The following is a 24701-nucleotide window of genomic DNA, read 5'->3' as shown; positions in this document are numbered from 1 at the left end:
AAAATGAAGTCAACAAATAACACTGAGAAAGTGGATCTAGTGCCACAGAATTAAATTTGTCATTTAAAAACTCAATAGGCACGAAGTTCTAGTGCATCTCAGCAAGTAGCACGGAAATCCGATTTTCATGCTTAATACCAGCCATCATGACATCACTCTCAAATGTCAATCAGACCTCTGATAGTGGAAAATGTGTTACCTGCCATATAGCAGCTGCAATAGGTAATCACTGTGTGCAGTATTGATTTCACCATTAGTTAACAGGTTTTGACCGTATTCCTCCGGAAACTCCCTTAGCTATTTGAAAAAATGATGCAATCATGCATGACTATGCCTTACAAGAGTAAGAGTAGTGCTCGCAGACACACACACAAAGTAACAGTTCCTGTTTTCACTATTCTGCACATTTCCACACTACCTTGGGTTAGCTTCAGCCAAAATATAAACCAATGCCTTTCACTGCCAAAAAGATAGGTAAGCTAAGCTGGATTTTTAGACTAAATAAAAGTTGAATTTTGAGGGTACTCCCGATGTGAAATAGTCTCAGGCTTGTCCTGCATTGTACAAATGTAACAAAAAAGTACCTGCGTAATGCTGCTATCACATCTGGCACTAAGTTATGGCAGTTGATGCCAGCAGAAGCACTTGTAGATTATAGCTCGTAAGTTCGGATCCCACCGGCGGCATGTGGTTGTTTTTTCTTCTACTTTCTAATCAATTATCTTTCAGCCATTAAGTAACCACACTATTATTTTCCATTGAACAATGCCACAAATTAAAAAAAAAGAAACACTCCCATATGCTACTTGGTTTCGATGAATGTTGGCTTCAGTCATATGTATGTCATAACGAGCCCCTCATTTCCCTTCCCTTGTCTGCAAAATAAACTGAAAGCATCCAACGCTTTTTTCAATAACCCTGCTTCCTTTTATGTGATACCATGAAATGCTAAAACCTCCAGGCTTTCAACACACATTTCCTTTGCTGGCACAGGCAATGCTATGCAGTGCAGAGCCTATCACAGCACAGAATACGCAAAGCATTTCATTATGGTAAGAGCTTGATGGAATGAAGGTTTGAAAGCAATATGTGAACACAACAATCAGCCTGTGTTTCAAATTGTACAGCTAATGGTCATGCTAAGGTTTTCTTCTATAGAATTTCACTGAGAAAAAGGCACTGTTAAGTAGTTCATTCCACTGAAACCTCTGATACATTTTAGCTTTGAGAGTCACAGACGGTGAACAGAAATGTTCTTTTCTATATGCTGGAGTAGCATGCCAGGCCTATAACCAGGCAGACCTCTCCATTATTCATTAAAGTCTATCTCTCTCTCTCTCTCCATTCTATATGGCAGTGGCATTCACTTTGACAACAACCTGCTGCATAAAACTGTTATATGACATAATCAAATCATCAAACAGGAGCATTATGACAGACGATTTTGCACTTTATATTTCACAAATTACAGACCAGAAGCAACAAAGCAGGAGGAGGAGGAGGAATAAGAGGAAAGGCAGGGAGGTTAACAGAAAGAATAATCGGTTTGCTACCCTGCACGGGGGGAAGGGGGTGAGGGGATAAAAAAAAATGAAAGAGAAAGGAGAGAAACAGAAAACTGAAGTCACATGAAAGTTAGCATTTGTGAAGTCACAGCCTATGATGCAGGCCAGAAGTCCGCAAGAAGCGGACCAGTGCCTTTGAGGCCTTCACCGCCGACGATCGCCACGGCCAGTGGCACAGAAAACTGCTACCAAGAAAATGTGTCACTTCCAAGTCCTAAACAACCCCACAAGAAAATGGCGAATGGCTTTTAGCATATATCTACAACTAGCATGTCATCCTGTAAATATGGACATGGTTCAGTGATCAATGATACATGCTGAAGTGCACACGCAGCTTTCAGCATATGCTGCAGGAATAGTAGAAGCCCACATTTCAAATGACACAGCACAATAAATAAGACCTCTATTTTTCAAGCCATTGTACTGTTGCAAACAAAAAGGTTCCAGGTTCTGAGAGGGTGTACTACTTCTACGCAAACATAGCGTTAACCAGCCAGCGATAGTGTACTGTGTGCCTCAGTACACCTAGCACAACCCTGCGACTTTTGTCCATTGCATTTCACTCCACAAAGGCAAGCTACTGCTGAAACGCATTTTATCATGCATCACGAATACAGAGACAGCTGAACATGCGAAGCCAGACGAATACTTTATTCCATATTTCTCCGAGGCAAGTCATCGGCTGAGATTGCGACTAGAATCTGCCAATCAGTGCAGCATGGCCTCAATACAAGTACAAATGTTTCAAATATGGTCATAATTTTACATGGCAGTCAAGGCATCCAAGCACAAGATTTGCATTGTCCCAGATCCTTCGATGGTTGCCGCAGTTACTATTATGATCCTACAGTGAAACTACCACTGGCTTCACTGATATGTTTGAGCAGTAAATAATCAAAATGGCCTTACTTTGTTTTGAAAGTTTTTTAATTTAAGAGTGAGAAATTGTGACTTTTTTCTGTACACATTCTTCTCTCACTTTCTTACATATCCTGGTATGTGCACCTGCTTTTGAAGCCTCCGACAATTACCAGCTGACCAGTCAGGAGAAAGTGTTATACGCTGTGTCGCATCGTAAACTATTTTCAATGCATCCTTCATTATCAACCAATTCTGCAGCAACACGTAACAAAAGTAAAAAAGAACATAACAGCAATATATGACAAATAATATAATGTGTCCTTAAAATTTGTGTTAAATACTTACCTCAGCAAGAGTTTTTTGCATAGCCTCACAGGCATGCAGTTTCTCCTCAAGTTGAAGGTTTTTTTCCTGTTCTGTCTTCAGCTCGGAAGTCAGTTGATCTACTTCTCCAAGCAGGCTACTGTTATATGCGCTAATTTTTTCCATTTTCTAGCAAAAAAAAAAGACAATGTAACACAAACATCCATCAAAAAACACAAAAGAAGCCTCCAAACTATCCACATCAGTTTCCCACGTGGTAGTGCAGTGTTTCTCACAAAGCAGTTTCGCACATGGCTCTTTTAATACAGACACCTTCCTTTCTGAAAACTGACTGCACCCATGTTGCCACTATTGATGAGAACAGTGTTCTAAACCCTATCAAAGCATCATTCTCCTAATGCATGCCTACAGGTGTATCCTGATGCCACTTTTAATGCCAAGATCAGGGCCATTTTCATTCAGTTCAACTAAACACACTCTGCTTATCTTCCCTGACAAGGCACTGTATGTTATATGAAATGAAAGTGAATGTATCACTATATATATATATATATATATATATATATATATATATATATATAGTTTGGTTTATTGGTTTATGGGGGTTTAACGTCCCAAAGCGACTCAGGCTATGAGAGACGCCGTAGTGAAGGGCTCCGGAAATTTCGACCACCTGGGGTTCTTTAACGTGCACTGACATCGCACAACACACGGGCCTTCCTCTCTCTCTCTCTCTCTCTCTCTATATATATATATATATATATATATATATATATATATATATATATATATATATATATAAAACTTAACTGCCCAGCAGTTAAGCAATGAGCCGCCGCCTGCAATGGCAGGTGCTGCCATCGACGGGGCTTGCGAGACCCATGCTGCTCTTCCCGAGCAACCTCTCGTGAGCGATCATTAATTTAACAGCCACCTCACACGGTGGTCAGGTTGCTCACAATCCGGTGGGCAGGTTGTGATGACACCACAAGGTCACGTGACCTAGGTGGCCCACATAGGTTGCTGGAGCGACCAGTTGCTCTGGCTGCTCCGGCAGTAAGGCTTCAAATGGTCAACGCTGGCAACACCGACACCAGACAATTTTTTCCAAACATGGGAGTAGTAACGCTCTCGCATTAAAAGCTCAGCTCCCCCCCCCCCCCCCCCCCCTTAACCCTACTGTGTGCACAGTGAACACTGAGCAAGCCACAGATGCATCAGTTAGACAAGCATCGCTGTTGCATACAACTGTCAAGCCACCAGTGGCTTCATATTATTCAGCTCAGCAGATAACTCAAGGTGGAATAAGAAATGGGAGCATGGATATTAAAATTCTGCTGTGTTCTAAAAGTGCATATAGAGAATGGACAGACTTCTCATGCCTAGCAGCAAAGACACTTTCCATTAAGTAGTGAATGCAATGTTCTACATTAAAACATAGATCATATGTGTAGCATACCAGTTTTCTGAGTGTCACTCATTTACTGTGTGTGGGAAGTCTGATATCCTTTACTTGTGGTAGCAAAGTATAGAAGAAAATAATAAAATTTGGCAAGTAAAGTTGCTCTAATGATAAAGCATATATGAACACAGGTTTTAAAGGAGTACTGACACCAAATTTCGGTTGCATGTTTTCTCTTTTGTAATGATGCGTAAGGCATTATAAACACAGATAAAAATGACGCATTCGCCTACAACTGCTAAATAAATCATAACTGAATTTCTTCTCACGGCTGTATCGGTTACAACAGCCGAGCTATCGCTATGATGTCAAAGGGACACATGAAGCATGAAGAAAACTGCAATATAATCACTGCTTCTTCATTCGTTGTGATTCCAGCTCTTGAGGTGAGCTGGCTTTAACATTGTAGTGAATTAAAATGATGAAGTAGCGATTATATGCCTCACCTGACCCATACTAACCTTTGACATCAAAGCCATCACTCAGCTGCTGAAACCACAACAGTGGAGAGAAAAAATTAAGTTATAATTTATTTAGTGGCTGTAGGTGAATGCCACATGGTGATCCATATATAGTAATGTCTTATGCATCATTACATAGTAGAAAGCGCGCAACCAAAAATTAGGTGTCTATACTCCTTTACCTAACTATCATGCACAATTTAAAGTTTTGCCAGCAAGACCAAGCACAGGAAGAATTGTCATAAACTACTTATTGGCTATTTAAGGTCCCAAACAAAAATTTTGGAGCATGTGCAATAAACAAAAGAGAATAAAAACTCACATGCACGCCACATGTGCAGTGTCTAAATGGGAAAAAACAGTAGTGCAGCGCAGTAGGTAAAACATTGGCTACGAGAAAGTGCCTGTTATCGTGCCTTCAGTTATCCATTACAAACTGAAAAGGAAAAGGAGTGCTGTAAGTAAAATATAAAGGTACAGCTGAACATAACAAAAAAAGGGTATGAAATATCATGGCCACAACACAGAAAGAACAAAACAGAAAATGATGGCAATGAGTGCAGTTAATCTCACAACACTTCTTAACTTCTTCATGAAACCTTTTACACATCTATTCTTCATAACTGAAAGCTTTTGCATACATGCTAGCATGTAAAAGTTCTTTCACTGCTCAAGCTATACAAGATATAAGCAGAATCTGATACAATGACACCAATCTTTTCAGAAATTCACCTATTCTACAGAAAAACCAGCAGCATGATCTAGAGTTTTGCTCAAAAGCCAAGCTAATCAACCTGAAAGCCCAAGATAACATAAAGACCTCCATTGCACCAACCAAACATAGCAGTCAATAACAAGCAATCATGGTTTTACAGCAAAACTAAACAAAAGCAAAAAACTAAATTACCAACAAACAAATAAACTAAAGATAAGCAGAAATTATTTCCACAGCAAAAACCTAATACTATCAGCTGAGAATATGCATAAGGCACTTGAAGAACCTTGATTAACAATTAATTAAGGACTTCTTAGCAGTAATTATGAGCAACAGGAGTCATTTGCTGTGGTAGGCAGATGTCACAAAAAAATTGCATATTATTATGCACCTAACAATAAAGTTGGTTTCTGGGGTTTAACGTCCCAAAGTGGCTCAGGCTATGAGGGATACCCTAACAATAAAGTATCTTCATTGAGTGCAAATGCTAGTGTGGTCAGAAACTTTAATGTAAAATAATGTACCACTGGAAAGTAAAATATATCAGTGCAATCCAGGTAAATCACTGCGTGAGATAAATGCTTTTATAACTTCCTTGCAAACTGAATTTATACATAAAAGACAGCAGCTGCAAAATCTCAAAAGAACAGGTGTATTGTTACTAATCAGCCTGAGCTCAGCATTTTTTTTGTTAGATTAAGAACACAATTACTGAAAAATATGCAATGCACTGGGGATCACCGAACGGTATGATCAAAATTACCCTTTAGAAATTTCTTAAAATTAGGTGCTGAGAGATAAGTGATATCCATCTTTGCACATAAGTTATTCACCCAGGGGGACCCAATGTGAGATGATAATTGGCACTGCCAGGCACCTAGTTAACTAAAATTGATTAATTAACTCTTTCTGCAGTAAGTGGGCATATTTATATTGGAAACTTGGAGGCAGTCCTAATCTTATACAATTCCATTTAGTGGAATTTTCCTAGCACGCATGTATTTAGTGATATTCGCATCCAAATTTTCAGCTCGATCCGCATAACTGCACATGCAAGGTGGTGGTGATTGGCGCGACGCTCCTACTGGCGTGATGTGGTGTTTCATCTTCCAGCGGCACACAGCAAACAGTGCAGCTGATAACTGTTTCCCTTTCACTTCCAGCTAGTACCGAAATGGAAGAAACGCCTGAAGCAACAGCTGCGTCACACAAGGCAGGAGTTTCATGTCGACTAAACACCGCCTCGCAAGCGTAATGGCGCAAAATGAGTGGAGGTGAATACCTCTAAACACGCATGCTCTAGAAGAATTCTATCAACTGGAGTAGTCTCAAAATGTGACCGCTTCTAAGTTGCCGATATAAACATTCCAGCCATCTATAAAGGCTAAAAGTTCATAAATAAATTTATTTAGGTAATTAGGTACTGGACTGTGACAATTATAATATCATATTGTGTCTCCCTGGCCACATAACTTATGTGCACAGGTAGATTTTGCATACATCTCAGCACCTAATTTTAAGAAATCTGTAAAGCTTATTAACACACCTAAGCCTTGTGTGCCTTTAAAGAAGCAGGACATCAAATTTTCAGGCTCTACTTTTTTTCTTCCTGATAACAGTGCCCAGGAATGACAGAACTGGCAAAGATGTGCCTTTGTGTACTTTAAGTAATTTATTATACCCCAGCTCTTGTGCCTAGAGTTTGTTTGGTCTCCACAGGGTCTGACATAGAAGGCCAACACACATAGAACCATATGCCCACAGTAATTTGTAGCGGTTCTGTGATTTTCAGTAGTAGCAAATGCATCATCACACTGCAAGTGCATTTGATTGGTGGCGGTTTTCGATGTGCTGGCCCATTGCCCACAGAAACCAAAGCCAAAACTTTAGGCACAAAATTACTTAAAGCACACTCAGACATACCTTTGCCAGTCCTGCCATTCCAAAGGCCCTGTGGATTAATATCAGCAAAAAAAAATAAATAAAAAGAACCTGCAAAGGGGTCATTATTCAGATATGTGCCCAGCAAATGCAAAGCAACATTTATCAATTCAATGTGGGAATTTCGGAATGCTGTATCCTTCCCTGGCCGGCGAGGCGCGCCGTGGAGACGGGGGAAAGCGGACGCTTCCCCCCTCCTCACGGGTGAGCAACCAGATGGTCCGCTCGAGAGCGCTGCGCTGCCCTCTTCCCCAAAGTGGTCGCAAGCGCGCACCGTCAGGCGTCACCGAAGCGGTCGCTGATTGGCCGAAAGTGACAACGGGCAAATGCGCCGCAGCCGGTACGGAGAGAGAAAAACAGCGAGCCGCGACAGCGAGAGGACGTCAGGTGAATACCTCCCATTTTTGAAGCGAAAAGCTTCACTAGGCTCGTCAACACCGCGCTTCGCGTGGACCACCCCTGGGCGCCGCCGCGGCGCGCCCTTCCTCCTCCTCGCCACCGGTTTACCCTTCGCCGCTGCCGCGCGGTCTCCGCCGCCGTCCCAAGAGGAGAAGGTTCTTTCGCAAGGCGTTGCGATAATGCGTGAGCGGCGGCGGCCATAAAAGAGGCCGCGCGCCGCGGCGCGCGCTCCATCGCCACTTCTCGCCACCGGTTTACCCCTTGCAGCTGCTGCGCGGACTCCGCCGCCGTCCCAAGAGAAGGTTCTTTCGCAAGGCGTTGCGAGAACGCACGCCTGAGCGGCGGCGGCGGCCGTAGAAGAGGCGCAGACATTGGCCATAGAAGGAAGAAAAGAAGACCCAGAAGTGGTAGCGAGGGAGTTGGCTCAAAATCTACACCGCTATTGTGGTGCTCCCAGTGCATTGTGCGCGAACTGCGACAGCCATGACGTCAAACAAAGCATAACTGCAGCTTTTCGCTTGTATATCCAGGCTTAACCAGAATAAGCCACTGCCAATTTTTTTTCCCTCTTTGTTGTCGTCACCTTGCTCCGTAAGCCGCACGACCAGGCCAGACGGCAAGGGTCGAAGATCAAGCAGCCAGCAATTTGTAAGAACCCAATAAACGATTGGCTCCGGGCAAATCATCCTGTTCTGTGTTGTGTCTTCATTCGCACCTACGCTGCGCAGCCGTGAGAACTGCCGCGCGAGGTGTGCGATACCGGGCGCTCGGAGTTCACGGCCTAATAAGAACCCCCACAACTGGCGCCTCAACGTGGTTCTCACGCGCAGACGCGCTCGAGCAACTCGCTCCCGGCGGACATGGCAGATCCGCAGCGTACGCTCACTTATCTGATGTGGCTCACACAGCTCGGCCAGAGGTCTAGGGAAGGCCCTGCCCCTGGCACACCGGCAGCGGACGCAGCTCAACGGACGGGACGACACATAGCCGCAGGCGCGACGTCAACACCGTGAACGCCGGAGAACTCCGCCACGGTGCGACCACGCCAAGCGTTGGCGTCCATTCACCATCGGCGCGTGCCGCCTGGGCACAGGCGGGCACAACGCCCTTTGTCTCGCACGGCGCAATCGAGACCGCGCCAGAAGCGATGAGGTCACTGCTCATCACGGCTCCTGACAGCGAGGCACCCGCAAACGCGACAAATCTCGCCGAAGTTCTGGCCAGCGCTTTCAGCGGCTGATTGACCGTGTACCGGCGACGCCAAATGGCATCACGCCCTCGCCTACCTGGACGACATCGTCATCTACTCCCGTACCTTCGAGAAACACCCCGATCATCTCGGGGACGTCCTGAGGAAGCTCAAAGTGGCAGGCCTCACACTCAACCCCGCCAAGGCGCAGCTGTGCAGGGCGGTCAGCCTACTCGGCTACCGCGTGCGACGCGGACAAGTGTCCCCGGACCCAGAGACGCTTCGCTCGATCCTGGAATTTCCACCGCCGAACGATGTGAAGGCCGTGTGTTCGGGATGGTCGGCTACTACCGCCAGTTCATTCCCAATTGCATACGGCTGGAAGCACCCCTGACAAAGCTGTTAAGGAAGGCAGACCCGTGGGAATGGGGAGAGGAAGAACAGACGAGTTTTCGACAGCTGGCCCAAGCCATCGCCGACACCGCATCACTGAAACTGCCATACCTAAACAGGCCATTCGCGATCCAGACAGATGCCTGCGATTTCGGAGTGGGCGCAGTGTTACTCCAGATGGAGGACGAACAACTGCGACCCGTGGCATTTGCCAGCCGTGCGCTGACGCCGGCCGAGCGCAACTACTCTGTAACGGAGAAAGAATGCTCGGCAATCATCTACGCACTACGAAAATTCGAGATGTACCGTCTTTGTCAAAAGTAACCAGGCTGCATGGTTTGCTTCTAGCTTGTGTCGTGGAGCCCTTGTGACTTTACTAAAGACCAAAAGTTGTTGGAAGGTAAGAAGACCGCAGTCCTTACCTTTAACGACCATTTCAGCTTCAGGGAAGCTGTAAGGGCTCCACTGTACGAGCTAGAAGCAAACCATGCAGCCTGGTTACTTTTGACAAAGACTGTACATACGCAGAAGGCACCAGGTTCACAGTCGAAACCGACCACATGGCCTTGACATGGCTAACCCGTCTTCGTGAGCCGAGCGGAAGGCTCGCGCGTTGGGCCCCGATGCTACAAAAGGGGCCACAAACGTGGTTGCTGACGCGTTGTCGCGCGCGCCGGTGAATGACCCCTCCCCAAATGGCGGAGGAGGAGCCGGCGCGGCAACTTCCCCAGGCGTCGGGACAGCGGAGCCGAGCGAAAGTTCCGCTCGATTGCACGTACATCTCGTTGGAGTGAAGGTTCCCATCAAGAGAGCATTCAGCAGGGAAGAGCTTATCAAGGCTCAGCAGGAAGACTCGTACTGTGGGAGGCTGGTCGCCGGACCGCCCGACGACGGACCGCCCGACGAATCTAGTCAAAAGGCGCCCGGAAACCGCAGGGAACGCGGTAGGCGCGAGCTCTAGTGCAGCGCTGCGGGTGAGCTGGTGAGTTTCCTGCTTGACGCCGACGGAGCTTTGCTGAAATACGTGCCAGGCAAAGAGGACTCAAACGAGTGCTTCAAAGCCCTCATCCCGCATCAGCTCAGGCAAGTTGCGATGCACATTACCACGACGCGGACGGCCATGGGAGCACGCCAAAGACATGGAAGAAACTATGTCGGTTCGCCACCTGGCCTGGAATGAAGTTCGAAGTACGTAAATACGTACAAACCTGCCATGTCTGCCAAAGAAAAAGCCGAGAGGGGGAAGGCCACCCGGTTTGCTTCAGCCGATCGTGAGCACAAAGCCATGGGAAATCTTGGCGTGCGACCTAACCGGACCGCTGCCGCGCAGCAAAAGAGGGCACAGATTTGTGCTAGTGGTCACTTGTCACTTCAGCGGAATCGCTGAACTCTGTCCGCTGCGAAAAGCCACTACGAAGGAGATCCTGGCGAAAATCTCAGGATTATTCTGCCGTTTTGGATTCCCCGACCGGCTGATCACCGACAATGCATCGTACTTCACGTCAAAGGTTTTTGTGACACGTGAGCAGCAATGGGAGTACGGCAGCAGAAAACGACGTGCTATCATCCGCAGTCCAATGTGACGGAGCGTCGCAATCGCGATGTGAAACGATTGCTCGGGGCATACGCCCGGACGCACAGCGACTGGGACGAGCACCTCGACGCCATCACCTTCGCACTGCGAACGAGCGAAAACCGCTGTACGGGCTTCACGTTGGCTTTCCTGATGTTCGGGAGGGGGTTAACGGACACCTTGCCAAAAGGAGAGATGCTGCTCCTGCCAAAACGGCAGTTGCCGACTATGCGCGGCGTGTGCGAGAACGGCTAGCAAACGGAGTGAAGGAGGCTATCCGCAATCGCGCGAGAGCCAGGGCGAGCCAGAAGGCGGCTTATGATCGAGCGCATCGGGACTTGGAATTCCAAGTGAGAGATTTGGTTCTCAAGCGCAACCACGCGCTCAGCGATGCGAGCACGGGATGTACGGCAGGCCTCGCGCCGAAATGGGTCGGCCCATTCATTGTTGCTGAGCGGCTCTCGCAACTGAATTACAAGCTGAGGAATCCGAATACAGCTCGACTCAGCGAGCCCATCCACGTGGGGGAGCTAAAAAGGTACTTCCAAAGGGAGGTCGAAGGGCAGGGGGAAACTCCGACCACGCGAAATCGCAGGGAAAGGACACTGGCCCCAACGCACTCCTACAATACCCGCAGCAAGCGAAAGCGCTGCTAAGGGGCCGCTCTGGGCGAAAGTTGCCCCGAGCCGCACCGGACGCGAATTCGCGGGCGAATGACGATGGGGCCCGGGAGATTACACCCATCGGCGCAAGGGACGACCAAGGACGCATGGAAGACAACGGACTTCAACATTGCCAGAAAATTCGGGGACCACGTAACGACCTCGCCAACCCCTGCCCCTCGTACGAATCGCAACTTGACCAAATGGCAGGTTACGATTGGTGTACGAGCAAAGGAAAGAGCCAATGGGGAGCGTGAATGCGTATCCCATAGGACACTGCGGGAGGACACGTCGTCAGCCCGCAGTGATTGCGGCCCTCACTTCCAGCTGCCACGCAAGCATGGACGTATCACCATGTGCTACACTGACGGAGCCAGCAAGGGGTCCCGTGCGAGACCGCCCGGTCGACCACCGGCGGCAAAGGGATCGCGGGCACTGGACAAGGAGACAGCGGAACCAGCCGGCGCCGCGGCCCCACGCAGGACCACGGCCGCGACCGCGGCCCCACGCAGGACCACGGCCGCGACCACGGCCCCACGCAGGACCACGGCCGCGACCGCGGCAGAACGTTGGCCCCAGTGCATGCAGCAGGGCAGCCCCACGCCGGACCGCGGCCGCGACCGCGGCAGCACGGAGGCCGCGGGTCAGCGGGGCAGCACGCTGGCTGGCCGCAACGGCCTAACCCCCGCCGCCAGCCTACGGGGGCCGCGCCCGCATTTCTCCCCCAGATTCCGGCGGCCGAGCGCAAAGTCCCAGCTCCGGCCGGGGCAGCCGGGCCCCGTCGTCGGTCCGTCTCCACGCGGGCACATCAGGCCGGCGAGGTGCCACCTCGCTCCTATGTGAGCGTGGTGTCGTGGGGCTGGCAACTGCAAGTGGAGGCGGGCCTGGCGCTGGCGCGGGTGCCCGCGATATTTCGCGGCTGCACCCCTCAGGGCCACCTGGCGGCGCACCCGGCCGCCGGGATGCCACCAGACCCGGCGGCCACGTACTACCCGGAGTGCGGGGGCCTGAAGGTTACCTGGAGCGCCCACGTCGTCTCGTGCTACCACTGGCAGCGCCAGGAGGGAGGCGACTTAGACGCCAAGGTGGTGTGGGCACGGATGGCTCGGGACCCCGTGTTCGCGGCCATGGTGCTTGGGGTGGAGAGCGCCCCACCTGCCCCGGAGCCCCGAGCCCTGGTCGCACCTCAGAGTTCACGGCTTAGACCACAAGGGAGGCTCAACGGCCTAGTAAGAACCCCCACATCATGTAACATACGACAAATATGAGAGAAGCCAACAGCCACAGAAACCAAGGGACAGAAGAGGGGATTTTTAATTTATTTATTTTGTGTTGTTATTCGATTTAGAATATTCAGTCTGCCCCTTGGTTTCTGTGGCTGTTGGCTTCTCTCATATTTATAACGAGCCCCTCATTCCCCTTCCCTTGTTTGCTTAATACGACAAATATGATAAAGAAGTGCTACATGCAGTGCGAAGTTAAGAACAGTTCTTTTAAAGAAAGTGCTCACTTTGTCCAGGGCTTCAAGCTCAGACTTGAGGGCTGATTCTCGGAGGGCATAATGTTCTGCATCCCGGCGTAGACCCAGAATGTCCACATTGCCTTGAATGTAACGAACTTGACCATGATTCACCTAAATATTAATTCAGAGCCACAGTAACGTAATCATGAGTCTTAAAAATACAGAAGCCTATCAGCAAAAATTTTAGGTAACTGCAAAAAAAAAAAATGTTCCTCTCAGGCACAGTTCCACGTTAATTCAAATAGCAGTATTTAAAATATGGCATGAATACAATTGGTCCAGGACATTTGTGCAATGCATTGCATGTAACTGCTGGTAAACAGGGCATCCTCATTTAACCTGAGAAAAAGAAGAAAGTAGCAGTTGATTCATCACGCATATGTGAAGCTACAAAAGTGGAGTCAGAGACTAAGCAGAAAATACACATGCACATGCAACCCACATTTTCATTCCTGGCACAATTCAATACAAAAGAGCATTATTTTTTCCAAATGTTCTACTGCCATGAAAATGTTTAAAGGCACTAAAAAAGATATTTGAAGACTCAATGACATGCTCATGCCCGGTTAGAATATGCTGCACTCAGTGGTGCCCGCTAGAAGCCACAACCACTGTACTGCAAAGTTTGCGAGCCACAGTCCTGGAAACAGAGGGAGCCTGAGCTGCTCCAGCTGCATGCACCTCCGGTGCATTGAGCATTTTGCTCATGGTGTGGAATATATTTTAGATCAGCATGACCTTTTTGACAACGTGCACCCTAAGCTGCCTCTTTCAACTCTTACAAACCGCAAATTGCAGCATTTTGCACGTATTCATTGTACTACAGGAATCAAAGGGCAGGAGCTATTTTTATTCATATTTTTTTTTTCCTTATTGCTTAAAAAGTAGCTATTAGCCTAGCAATTATTACAAGGGATCTCCACTGCTCAGGTGCATGACAAGTAATTTCAAAGGAGTTTATTAAAGCTAGTTTTGGTTTTGCTTGTGAAATCACCATAAATGGTGTCTGCAGAAGAACAATTGGCAATTGCACAAGCTCAAAAACTTGCCATACTTCACAAATGTACCAACTACACGTCAGTGCCCCATACAAGCCCACTCGTGCATGACAATCTCCGACATTACCGCTTCTCAGAGAGCATCAGGACTGCAATCTGCGAATGGCTGGCTGTTGGCAGCATGCTGCCTTTGACATCAAATGTACATGCAAGCAGCTCGTTTATCAGTGCCACAAGCCATAAGCATGCAAAACAATTCATGATAAGAACAAGCACCAAGCTGTAAAGCCTCTGCCCTGCAACCATAGCAGACATTCTGCTAGTTGATTTTTACGTGCCATACATGTCACATTTGGCTCAATTTTATTAGGGAAGCTTAGCAAATTTCAACTGAGTATATGCAAGTAATCTTTACAGCACTTTTACCTCTTCTACTGCAAGTGCTGCTTTTTCCACAACACAACACAAAAGCGGGCAAGGTTGTCATGCTGTTGCAGCAAACTTTCTCAAGTTAGTGAAGAAAGACTTTATGAACTGATTTGTAAGATTCATCTTTCAGTGTGATAGAACTGCTGTTTGCCTTTTTGGTGCAGGTCTTCGCATCAGCAAAAGTAAATTTGGCACAGAAGCAAGGGCCTTTGGTGTAACAGTCCACATGCATTCATGTCACATATCGTTTAAAGCTTCACTGCAACTTCGAATGAGTCTAATGAACTTCGATAGACGAGAACCATTTGAAATAAGCATTTCTTAAAATTGTAAAGCTACCACAGGTTTTCTGAAAAACTACCTTCTGCAAAATTTGACAAGATTTCTTCTGTCAGTGGATCTGACTTGATCAAGCCAATGAAATTATGAATGATATGTGCGGTTATAACACTAGTACTTTTTAAATGCAGCTATTTTTTAAATGCTTGTTATGTAGTGCTGAACCCCTGTGGCATCTTTTCTTTGCATCTGGCAAGATGAGAGGAAGGTATCTTTCAGAGCGTGCAGGCACCCCTAAACAATACCGCAAAGTTCCAAGAACACCCCCATCCAAAATATCACCTGCCTCCTTTCGGGGCAAAATATCTTACTTATTAAAAGGCCTGGAACATCGCCTACCTCCTAAAAATCATGCTAGCTGTGATGCCTTCAAAAGTCTAGGAAGCTCTCTCCGCAAAAACATCCAATGGCTCTGAAAACCAATCCGCGAAACACCGCTGGCGACTCATTTAAAACAAAAGTGATGATACCATGACCCCTACTACTTGTCCAATTTTAATACTATTTTGATTTATTTTTCTTGGAAAGGGGAGGAACGTTTATTAGGACGATAACTCATTGGTCCTCTTCCCGAGGGAAGGGGCTCTCACTGCAAAGGGAACCATAAGAAGCTGTTGCACCAAAGTTTTATAAGCCTTGTCTCTCAGGCTTGGGCTGCTCTTTTAAAGGATATCATCCTGGCATGCTTTAAACGGTGCGGCATCTCCAGACGTGTTGACAGCTGTGAAGACAGAAAATTCAACCATTGCCTGGCCTCTATAAGCCATGAACCGGCGATGGGATCCGAAGCGCAGGAAGGAATGTTGACTGAAGCACTGCAGCTTCTATTTAATATACCAACAGCAAGGCATCTTTCGATGGGTTCAGTGATGATGAGTGAGAAAATCAACGTGGATGTACTGCTGATGTGTCAATGTGGCCACTATTTTGTTGTTTTTATAACTTGCCCCAAAAGTTTGCACAGTGTGTATATGTTAGCGCGAAAGCACTACTTCACTAGCAAAGCTGAAAAGCTTGAGGTATGTGTAAAGCTTCAACCTTTGATGGAGTGCCCGTGGCAGAGGTCTTGCGCATCTGCTCTGTCAACGCACGAAACCACCCCCCCTCCCCGCGCATGGCTGACGGTAGCGGCTGACGGTAGCGGCTGACGGTAGCGGCTGACGGTAGCGGCTGACGGTAGCGGCTGACGGTAGCGGCTGACGGTAGCGGCTGACGGTAGCGGCTGACGGTAGCGGCTGACGGTAGCGGCTGACGGTAGCGGCTGACGGTAGTGGCTGACGGTAGCGGCTGGCGGTAGCGGCTGACGATAAGATCTTGAATGCGGTTTGCCTTTGAGGCGGCGTTGCCTCAAGCGCTTTCACATGTATTACTTGGTTCACCTATGTTAAAACCCTAGCATTTTTTCTTCATATCTGCATAGGTTGGGTGGCCATTATCTTGGAATTTACGGCATGCTTTTATTCTTAAGTTGCACTCGGCTCACTATTGTGCAAAAATGCCATTTTGCAACAGATGGCGCGGTTCTGACATTGCAGCGGCCTCACACAATTGATGCAGACATTCCATCACTGCTTACATAGCACACTGAAATGCACATGCAAAAACACACAATGCAAAACACAAAAACTAATGAAAATCCTCAAGTTTAGCATTTTGACAATTATGCCCCAGAAACTTCAGAAAAATATGTCCCTTCTTTGCATCCCCTGAGAAACACAAACAAAGAATAAATGGCCATTTCACTGAACATTAACATGACAAGGCACTCTTTAATATTTTGATGACTTGCCTGATCCTTGAGCTCAGACAACTCAGTCTGGAGTTCTGCTTCTCGAAAGCGTGCCTGTTCCGATGCTTCAGCCAGCTGCAAGCGCTGAGATTCCACCAGTGTTTCGCTACATTAGCAAGAATAAGCATATGTCACAGTATGAATACATACACGAAAACAAGAAACAAGGATCTACAAATTCGCGTTATTTAAGGTCTTCCTTTTTTTCATAATCTTTGGAAGAACAGCACCTGCGAGAGGTTCTGCTAATTAGTGACTATTAACATAGCATAGCGGGCGAGTTGGTACTGCATGTTAAGGAATGAAACAGCGCAACTTTCTGGTCTGGTTTTTCGGGTCCTTCGTTTTAGTTGCGCTGTTTCGTTCCTTAGTGACTATACTTTGCACACTTAACTAATGTGCAAAAACAGCATAAAGGATGCGTTTCAATGAAAGCCAGGGTGGTTAACTAAACAGTATGGTCAGTTTTCAGCCAGGCAATGCTTTGGGCACTTGACAAGGAAAGAAAAGTATATTAATAAAAAAAAACTTACTATAGATACTCACAGTTTCTCGATTTCCTCTTTTGCTTCTTTAACAAGCGCAACTACATATGGAGGTGCATGTACTAGATCTGAAGCTGCCATTTTCCTGCAGTTTCCCCAACCCAGGAAAGAAAATATGATGTAATTCATGTTTCCAAGTTTCAATACTGCTCATCACAACTTGTAGCTTTCACTAAATATCTGGTCAAAGCTGGTCACTAAACACATTATTTAGGAATTCACATTACATTTTAAGGCGCCTTTTGAATAACAAACTAGAAGACTAATCTAGACATCACTCTGCTCTTGCCTTTGCAAGAAACACCTGAAAATAACATTGCAACATGAAAAGTACACAAATGAATAGCTTATTTTTGTAAATATGACACAGCTCGAAGTTTCAAATGCCCAAATGTCAGTTTTAAACAAACACTGAATGTAAAGAATTATTTTTTTTACTTTTGCAAGGACACAGCTGTTCTTAGTGGTTCAGCTCGAAATGGATGAGGCTTCTGAACAGGGCGGCGTAAACCCTGAAGTGGAAACAAAAAACATGCAATGTAAACAATCAGTAAGATCAAGCACACATCTTTGATCATGCTCTAATATGCCATAAACCATGAAACAAACTGCCTACAATGAAAAGTTAAAAATCATATCAAAGAAATGAAAAGGCCACTTTTTTTTTTCCAAATATAAGCTCCATATAATCTGATTTTCTGTACAGCCAGAATACTAGGCAAATATATTTGCCACTGCAAGGTAAAAGCTATGTAATATAACCCACTCAAGCTCTGCATGCCGCATTGATTGGTGCCAAAGCTCCGTATAGCAGACGCAAGTGCACAAATGTAGGCGCTACAGTAAAGTGCAAAAAATTTTGTTTTTTTAATATAGACACCTCCGCATTTTACAGTACCCCTGGTGCGGCTTCAGTCAGTGCACATCCTTTCATTTGTTTTGCATCGATGAGTGCACTAAAATACTTATAATGTGCTGCTATTTTCATAGCAACTTATTACAGGAATGAGCCAAAAGCAGGATAGCTGAGACCCTTAGAAATCAGTGTTGATTCAAAATGTTGAGATATGAGGCCTTGACAGAAATCGCATAATTTTATAAACATCGGGGAGGATGGAAATTTTTTATGTGAAATCTTGGTATGCTTCTGACCAAAATCTGAAAATTTTAATCCCCCTCATAACAATTTGCACCCGAAGAGGATAAATGTAAATATGATTTCTAGTAGCAACTCACAGAGTTGACTCTAGGCTGCACCTTGGCATAAGAACCATGGTATTGGGCTGCCGTGGCCATGAGTGTCCTGCTGACCTGGAGCTGAGAAAAAATGATGAGGCATTACAAAGAGGAAAGGAAAAACTCCCAGGCTTTTCACCCTCCTTCAAGTGAAGCAGTTCCCCATTCTCCCGAACCTCATGAGAGTGGCCATACCAAGGACTGCATCAGCCAAGGCCACCTGGCTTAATAGCACGACTACAAAGGGTACATTCTCCCTCCCTGGCCTACGTGTATAACATGCTCATTGTCCAGCAGGTGAACGTGGAAGTTTTCAGGACAAAAGTGCCCTGTACAACTATATCGCTATGTAAAAGGACAATGTACTCCTCTCAACAGATGAAAAAAAAATACATCTTTCCTTTCAAATTTAAAGTTGCAGCGGCATGCATTCCGTCCTATCCTATAGTTATAAATGCTATGTTTCAGAATGTTTCCACATTTCAATACAACCCTGTGACAGGGCAGCAAGAAAATATATACACCTCCAACATCAGGCCTAAATTTTGCAGTTTTTGAATGCTACAGTGCATAAACAAAACAAGTAAATGAAAAAAAAAAATAGCCTATATACCGGGTGTTTTTTTTTAGAAGGTCCAAAATTTTTAAAGAAAGGTAAATTCTTTTAGATTTATTTCAACCCTGGGGCTATACTGAGGGCTACGGCAGACGCCAGGTAAGAGGCAAACTACTTTAATTAGTTATCTGATTAACTGAATACGTTAATTAACTTTTCTAATTTCTATTTTAGGGGATATGTTGTATTAGCAAAATTGGAGATCATGTTCCAAACAGTCCAGCCAAGAAAAAAAATTTTCGTGAAAAATTTTTTTCCGCGCGTTACGAAGCGAGAAAAAGTCACCCTGGTAGGCAACTTCACACTTTAGCACAGCGTCTGTGAGCCCCTGTGACGTAGTTCGCTCCGCCCTGCGCTTTGTGTCACACGGTTGACGTCGCCTGAAGCACAGATGGGCGGCTGGCGGTATCGCTGCCCGTTTCGCTTTGCTCAGCGGCCTCACGGAATGCGGCGCAGGAACACAAAACGCACTGTCATTGCGGCATTCCGTGAGGCCACGGAGCGAATCGAAACAAGCAGCGATAGCGCAGGCCACCCGTTCGGGCTTCAGGTGACGTCAGCCGTGTGAAGCAAAGCGCAGGGTGGAGCGAACTACGTCAGAGGCGCTCATTGCCGCTGAGTTACGGCGTGAAGATGCCTACCAGGGTGACTTTTTCGCGCCTCGTAACGTGCGTGAAAAATTTTTAATCAGAACTGTTTTTTCTCGGTTGGACTCTTTGGAGGATGATCTCCAATTCTGCGAATACAACATACCCCCTAAAATAAAAATTAGAAAAGTTTATTAACATATTTAGTTAATCAGCGAACTAATTAAAGCAGTTTTCCTTTTGCCTGGCGCCCACCGTAGCGTACAGTATAGCCCCAGTGCTAAAATAAATCTAAAGCAATTTACCTTTTTTTAAAAATTTTGGACCTTCTAAAAAAAAACACCCGGTACATCACACTCTGCGCATGTAAGTGATGCTAGCATAGAGCAAAATTTAAGTTTTCTGTTACTGAAATATATTTCATTCAGTGCGAAAATTTTTAGGTGCAAGCACAACTAACACAAAAACTGTCTTAGTTGACATTTACAAAGCTACTTTTTTCTTGCAGACACAGCATTACTTCAGCCATGCTGCAGTGAAACAGAGTATTGCATAAGGGCATCATTGTGCAATAAATGGTTCCTTGTCAAGTCTGAAAAACAAAGTCTAAATTTTACTTTGAAGAAACTGAGAGCACAATTCCATGCTCATTAAACTTCTCAGACCAGGCTACTCACATAAAAAGCAAAATGGCAAACTATTCACGGCACTTCTAAAACACAAGCTGTTAGTCGCCAAGAGAAAACAGTAGGAAAAAGGGAGGAGCACTTATGCATTATATACAGAAAGAAATCACTCCTTACCTTACCCTTGAGCTGCATGTTCTGCTTTTCGAGCACTCTAACCTTGTCCCCCAGGTCTTCTACTTTCTGCTCCATTTCTACCATCTGACGTCTTGGCCCTGCTTAAAAGAAAAAAATATTACTTTACTGAAATACCACTTTACTGCTTCACTTCAATACTAAAAATAATAAAGCTAATACTTTTCCAATGGTATCTAGTTTTGAGCACAGTCACACACGCTCAAACATTTATTTGCATCCTTTGTGCATTAACCTAAAGCCCACAAGAATGGCTGCTACAAACAGTAAAGATAAAAATACCTGTCCCATGAGCAGGAGCTCACAGCAGGACACTACACAATGTGAAAACAGCACTAAAAAGCCAAGAGGGGCAGAAGTATGCACATAACATTTAGTATTTATAAATCAAGGGCCTCAAGTTGTGTCTTCCATACCACATCTGGCTTGTGGAGCACTGTATGCTAGCCTACAGCTTACCGCAGCTGCCATGGAAGGCACTGGTCCTCAAGCCCCATGCGACCATTAGTGGTGTTCCTGTGGTTATGACGAGTTATATATTGATCACCCCCCCCCCACCACCACCACCCACCACCACCTTTGTTCATAGAAGTTCCATGCGGTTCAGGCCACGTGTTATTTCACCGAATCTTGTCAGTCCTCAATGACCAAAGACAAGATGCCCTTGTCATGAGGACCACAATACGATATGCACTTTTTGTAAATACGGTTAGAAAACCTCGTGAACATCAACCCGCGATTAAAAGATTAGCAGCACAGAACACATTTAGTGCTAAACAATACTGAATGCTAAATTGCCACAAAGCAAGAAGTGGGAGTATTAAAGGTGCACTGAAGAGGATTCTGAACTTGTCTTTTTGCCGCGGGAACTCGATCTACAAGTTCCTAGCATTCTTAGAAACTGCAACTTATTGCCCTGTATGGCCGATTTCCCTAATTAAATCGAATTAACGTCCGGCTCCCTCCCTTTTTTTTTAATTCTGCCTCGTACGATGGGCGGAGTCGACCAACGCGTGAAGTTCCTTTCAGCCAGCTCCGTGGAGGCTTTGCTTTCGCTTTATTTTGTTTTTTTTAGGTTTCCATGAATAAATAGTTTCATTCGCAGATAATATAGCCGCAAAATAAGCCCGCAGAAATAAAAATACGCGCGGACTATTTGCTACTACGGACTACTACGTATTACTCCGCCGATGGCAGAGCGGCAAGCCGCCACGGGACTGGGTGAAAGGCACTCCACGCGTTGGTCGACTTCGCCCACCGTACGAGGCAGAATTAAAAAAAAAAGGGCGGGAGCCGGCCGTTAATTCGATTTAATTTGGGAAATCGGCCATACAGGGTAATAAGTCGCAGTTTCTAAGAATGCTAGGAACGTGTAGATCGAGTTCCCGCGGCAAAAAGACAAGTTCAGATTCCTCTTCAGTGCACCTTTAAGTGTGCAAACCAGATGGTAGTGACGGTAACATTACCATGACAGATAGAAAGGTAAACACCAATGTAAGTCACTGGTTTTAGAACCTGTCATCTCTTCTCCCTCTGAACAAGAAAGAAAGCTGCCTCAAAAAGCCTATTCAGATGCTTTTAGATCTGTTTGATATGGTGTAGAAAGAACTAAATGTGTAAGACAGAGAAAAAAAGGCCATACGACAGCAAAATAGCACTACGCCAAATTGCACATATGCAAACTGGATGCTTATGATCCTGAGTGGCACAGCAGGTGTGTAAACATCCAATTATGTGCATTTGTTGAGTCTAAGGAAGGAAAAATTGTTAATAAAATCAATGACCCTGCAACAGAAAGTGAGTGAGTTCCAGCTCACAAAGAATGTCGTATTAGCTGTTTATAGGCTGATCATGGCAGAGTGAAGTGACACTTATGACAGCTAACAGAAAGTGTGTCAACTAATCTCATTTGTGCTTACTTATGTAAAATAATTTTTGTGAAAAAGTCCTTGGCATACCTCCGCAAAGGTTTGCTATCTCAATCATCTCTAAGCTGGGCGATTGCACATTAATTTCAACCACCTGGTTCTTTAGTGTGCACCGACATCGCGCAGCACATGAGCACTTGTTGCATTATGACACCATCAAAACATGGCTACCAAGACTGTATTTCGATCCCACAACACTGAGCTCTGAAGCCACGCACCATAGCCACTGAGCTACTGCAGCCAATTTAATACTGTTTTATGCCCAAGCACAAGCGCACACATGCATGTGTGTGCGTGCGCGCGCACACACACACACACAACTTCCTATGCACCCTGACCTTCAGCTTGTTGCATGACATAATTGCTACAAAATTAAGAGGAAAGAAAAACAAAGTAAAAATTTAAGCGTATCCATGTCTGAAGTTAATCACCGCGAATTGTTAAAAAGTGTGATCACACATTTTCCTTTCTAGAGCGTAAACTAAAGAAGACCTCTAATACAGCCTATAACAAAAGACTTTGAAGGCTCGCTGCCTAAACTTGAGTGTAACACTTGCATTTTCTTCCTAAGAGTAAAGGCATGCATCAAGGACCATTTGGTCATAATCACTGCTTAGATCACTGACAGCATGTGGACTTGCAATGTAGTTTGCATGCCCCAAATGCAAATAAGACAGCTCATGTCCTCAAACTTTACCCTGCTTTCGGATGTACCGAATGGAGCAGGACATACATGAATGTCAATCTAAACCTTTTTAGTCAATACGCATTATCCTGTTTTTAACCTATCAACTCTGTAAAAGATATTTTTCTTCATGGCAAATAAACCTAAAGCAGAGTCAGAGGTGTATGATTAACTAATTTTTACAGTGACATATTTTGGCAGCAAATATAAACCCTTCATTAATATCAATATGCTGACACTAATATGTTGAAGAAGGCAAAAATAGTGAGAACATGTATCATGCACTACAAGCTCAACAAGAGGCAGCATCGAAAGCTGCCTTTCTGTTTTTAGTACTAACAAGCAAACTCACCCAGGTCACTAGGTGCGGCACCTTGTTTGATCTTTTCATTGATAACTCTTGACAGCCGAGTAGCAAGCCTTTGAATAAAAAAAAAAAAAACGAAGAAAGGATAGGGAGGGGAACGTTATTTAGTGTTTGGTCATGAACGAATTTTTTATAGGTGACTGAAGGTGCACAAAATCGGCCGTTACGCTTTTTGACGCACAACGCCAATCATTTGGTGTCACGTTTTACAAGAAAGCGCGAAAGGCAGAAAAAAAAAAAAAAACTGCCTCACTTTTTGGCTTTCTCCTCTTGCTCCCTGGCATGCTTCTTGAGGTGGACGTTCTCATCCCGCAACTGCAAGTAGTCATATTCCAAAGAGCGCCGTCCAAAAGCCTCTCCGTCCAATCGCGCGGACCCTGCAAGCGGCGGTAAACGCTATTCTTGACCGAACACACAATGCGACCATTGATCGGGGTGCCGTTATGGTCCTTTGAACATTACATTTCCCAGCGCACGCTACGACGGCGGCCAATTAAATAAACACAAGTCACCCACTAAAGTGATGGTGGCGGATTTGGAGCGTGGTCTATTAGCGTCTTTCGCGAGCAATTGCACAAAATGAGAACAAGAAAGCTTAACTTCGGCGTGCACATACAACCAGATACCCTCGTGCTTCTTCTATATAATTCCTCAACAGATGAGCAGTCTACAAAATATTAACAAGAAATGTACGGAAAGGCGCCAACGTTGGCATGCTGTACGCACCCATCTGTCGATGTGCCGCAAACTCTTGCCGTCGGACTGGTGGGTCTCATCCAGATAATTTACTGCAGCACGCTAACAACAAGACACAATGCGATGAGTAGCTGCCGCAAAAGCACTAGCCAAATGTAACACCACGCAACTATTTGGTGTGCCGCGGGAGGAGCAGACGCTCGCACAACACGAAAGCGACCATCGGCATCAGCGCGCGGATTCAAACGAAGCGCATCCCCCTCCTGTTTCCTTGAGTACACCGACTAGGCTACACCACTTATGTGCACACTTTTTACTGAATTCTGCAGATATCATGAATAAGCGGGATATGCGAAGAAACCCAGTTAGAAAATCACTCACTTCGGGGCTGCACCGCGTCGATTTACAAGTTATCGGTTTTGTTTACAGAAATATGCTGTTTGTGTCTAGCGTCGGCTCCTTGTGCAGATTGGATTAGTTTTAAAACTATGTGGCTATAAACAATTATTTGAGGCCTGCGACCATAAATTACGTTAAATTATTAATAAAATTTTAATACAGCGCTAATTTGTTCTAACAATAAAATTGTGAATTTTTT

The 24701-nt window shown here is 45.6% G+C and overlaps 1 protein-coding gene across 4 annotated transcripts in view; it reads right to left on the bottom strand.

Moving 5' to 3' along the window:
* LOC149352284 (protein fantom-like) overlaps positions 1-24542 on the bottom strand; it is a 57816-nt gene extending 33274 nt beyond the window's left edge. The window contains exons 1-11 of one of the 4 annotated variants that reach the window (XM_089581442.1): positions 24485-24542; positions 24134-24205; positions 23661-23784; positions 23393-23460; positions 20410-20510; positions 18404-18484; positions 17606-17679; positions 17169-17252; positions 16623-16728; positions 13056-13178; positions 2772-2918 (exon numbers count right to left, since the gene is read on the bottom strand). In XM_089581442.1, the coding sequence (XP_089437568.1) occupies positions 2772-2918; positions 13056-13178; positions 16623-16728; positions 17169-17252; positions 17606-17679; positions 18404-18484; positions 20410-20510; positions 23393-23460; positions 23661-23784; positions 24134-24137 (912 nt within the window). In that variant the 5' untranslated portion in view covers positions 24138-24205; positions 24485-24542. The remainder of the gene's footprint in view (positions 1-2771; positions 2919-13055; positions 13179-16622; positions 16729-17168; positions 17253-17605; positions 17680-18403; positions 18485-20409; positions 20511-23392; positions 23461-23660; positions 23785-24133; positions 24206-24484) is intronic. The other 3 variants (XM_089581443.1, XM_089581444.1, XM_089581445.1) reach the window with 3 other exon arrangements.
* Positions 24543-24701: the final 159 nt, after the last annotated feature.

Source organism: Amblyomma mixtum, chromosome 3 (genome assembly GCF_055824585.1).
Source record: "Amblyomma mixtum isolate Tamu chromosome 3, ASM5582458v1, whole genome shotgun sequence".
NCBI lineage: Eukaryota > Metazoa > Arthropoda > Arachnida > Ixodida > Ixodidae > Amblyomma > Amblyomma mixtum.
This window is presented reverse-complemented; position numbering and strand designations above follow the sequence as displayed.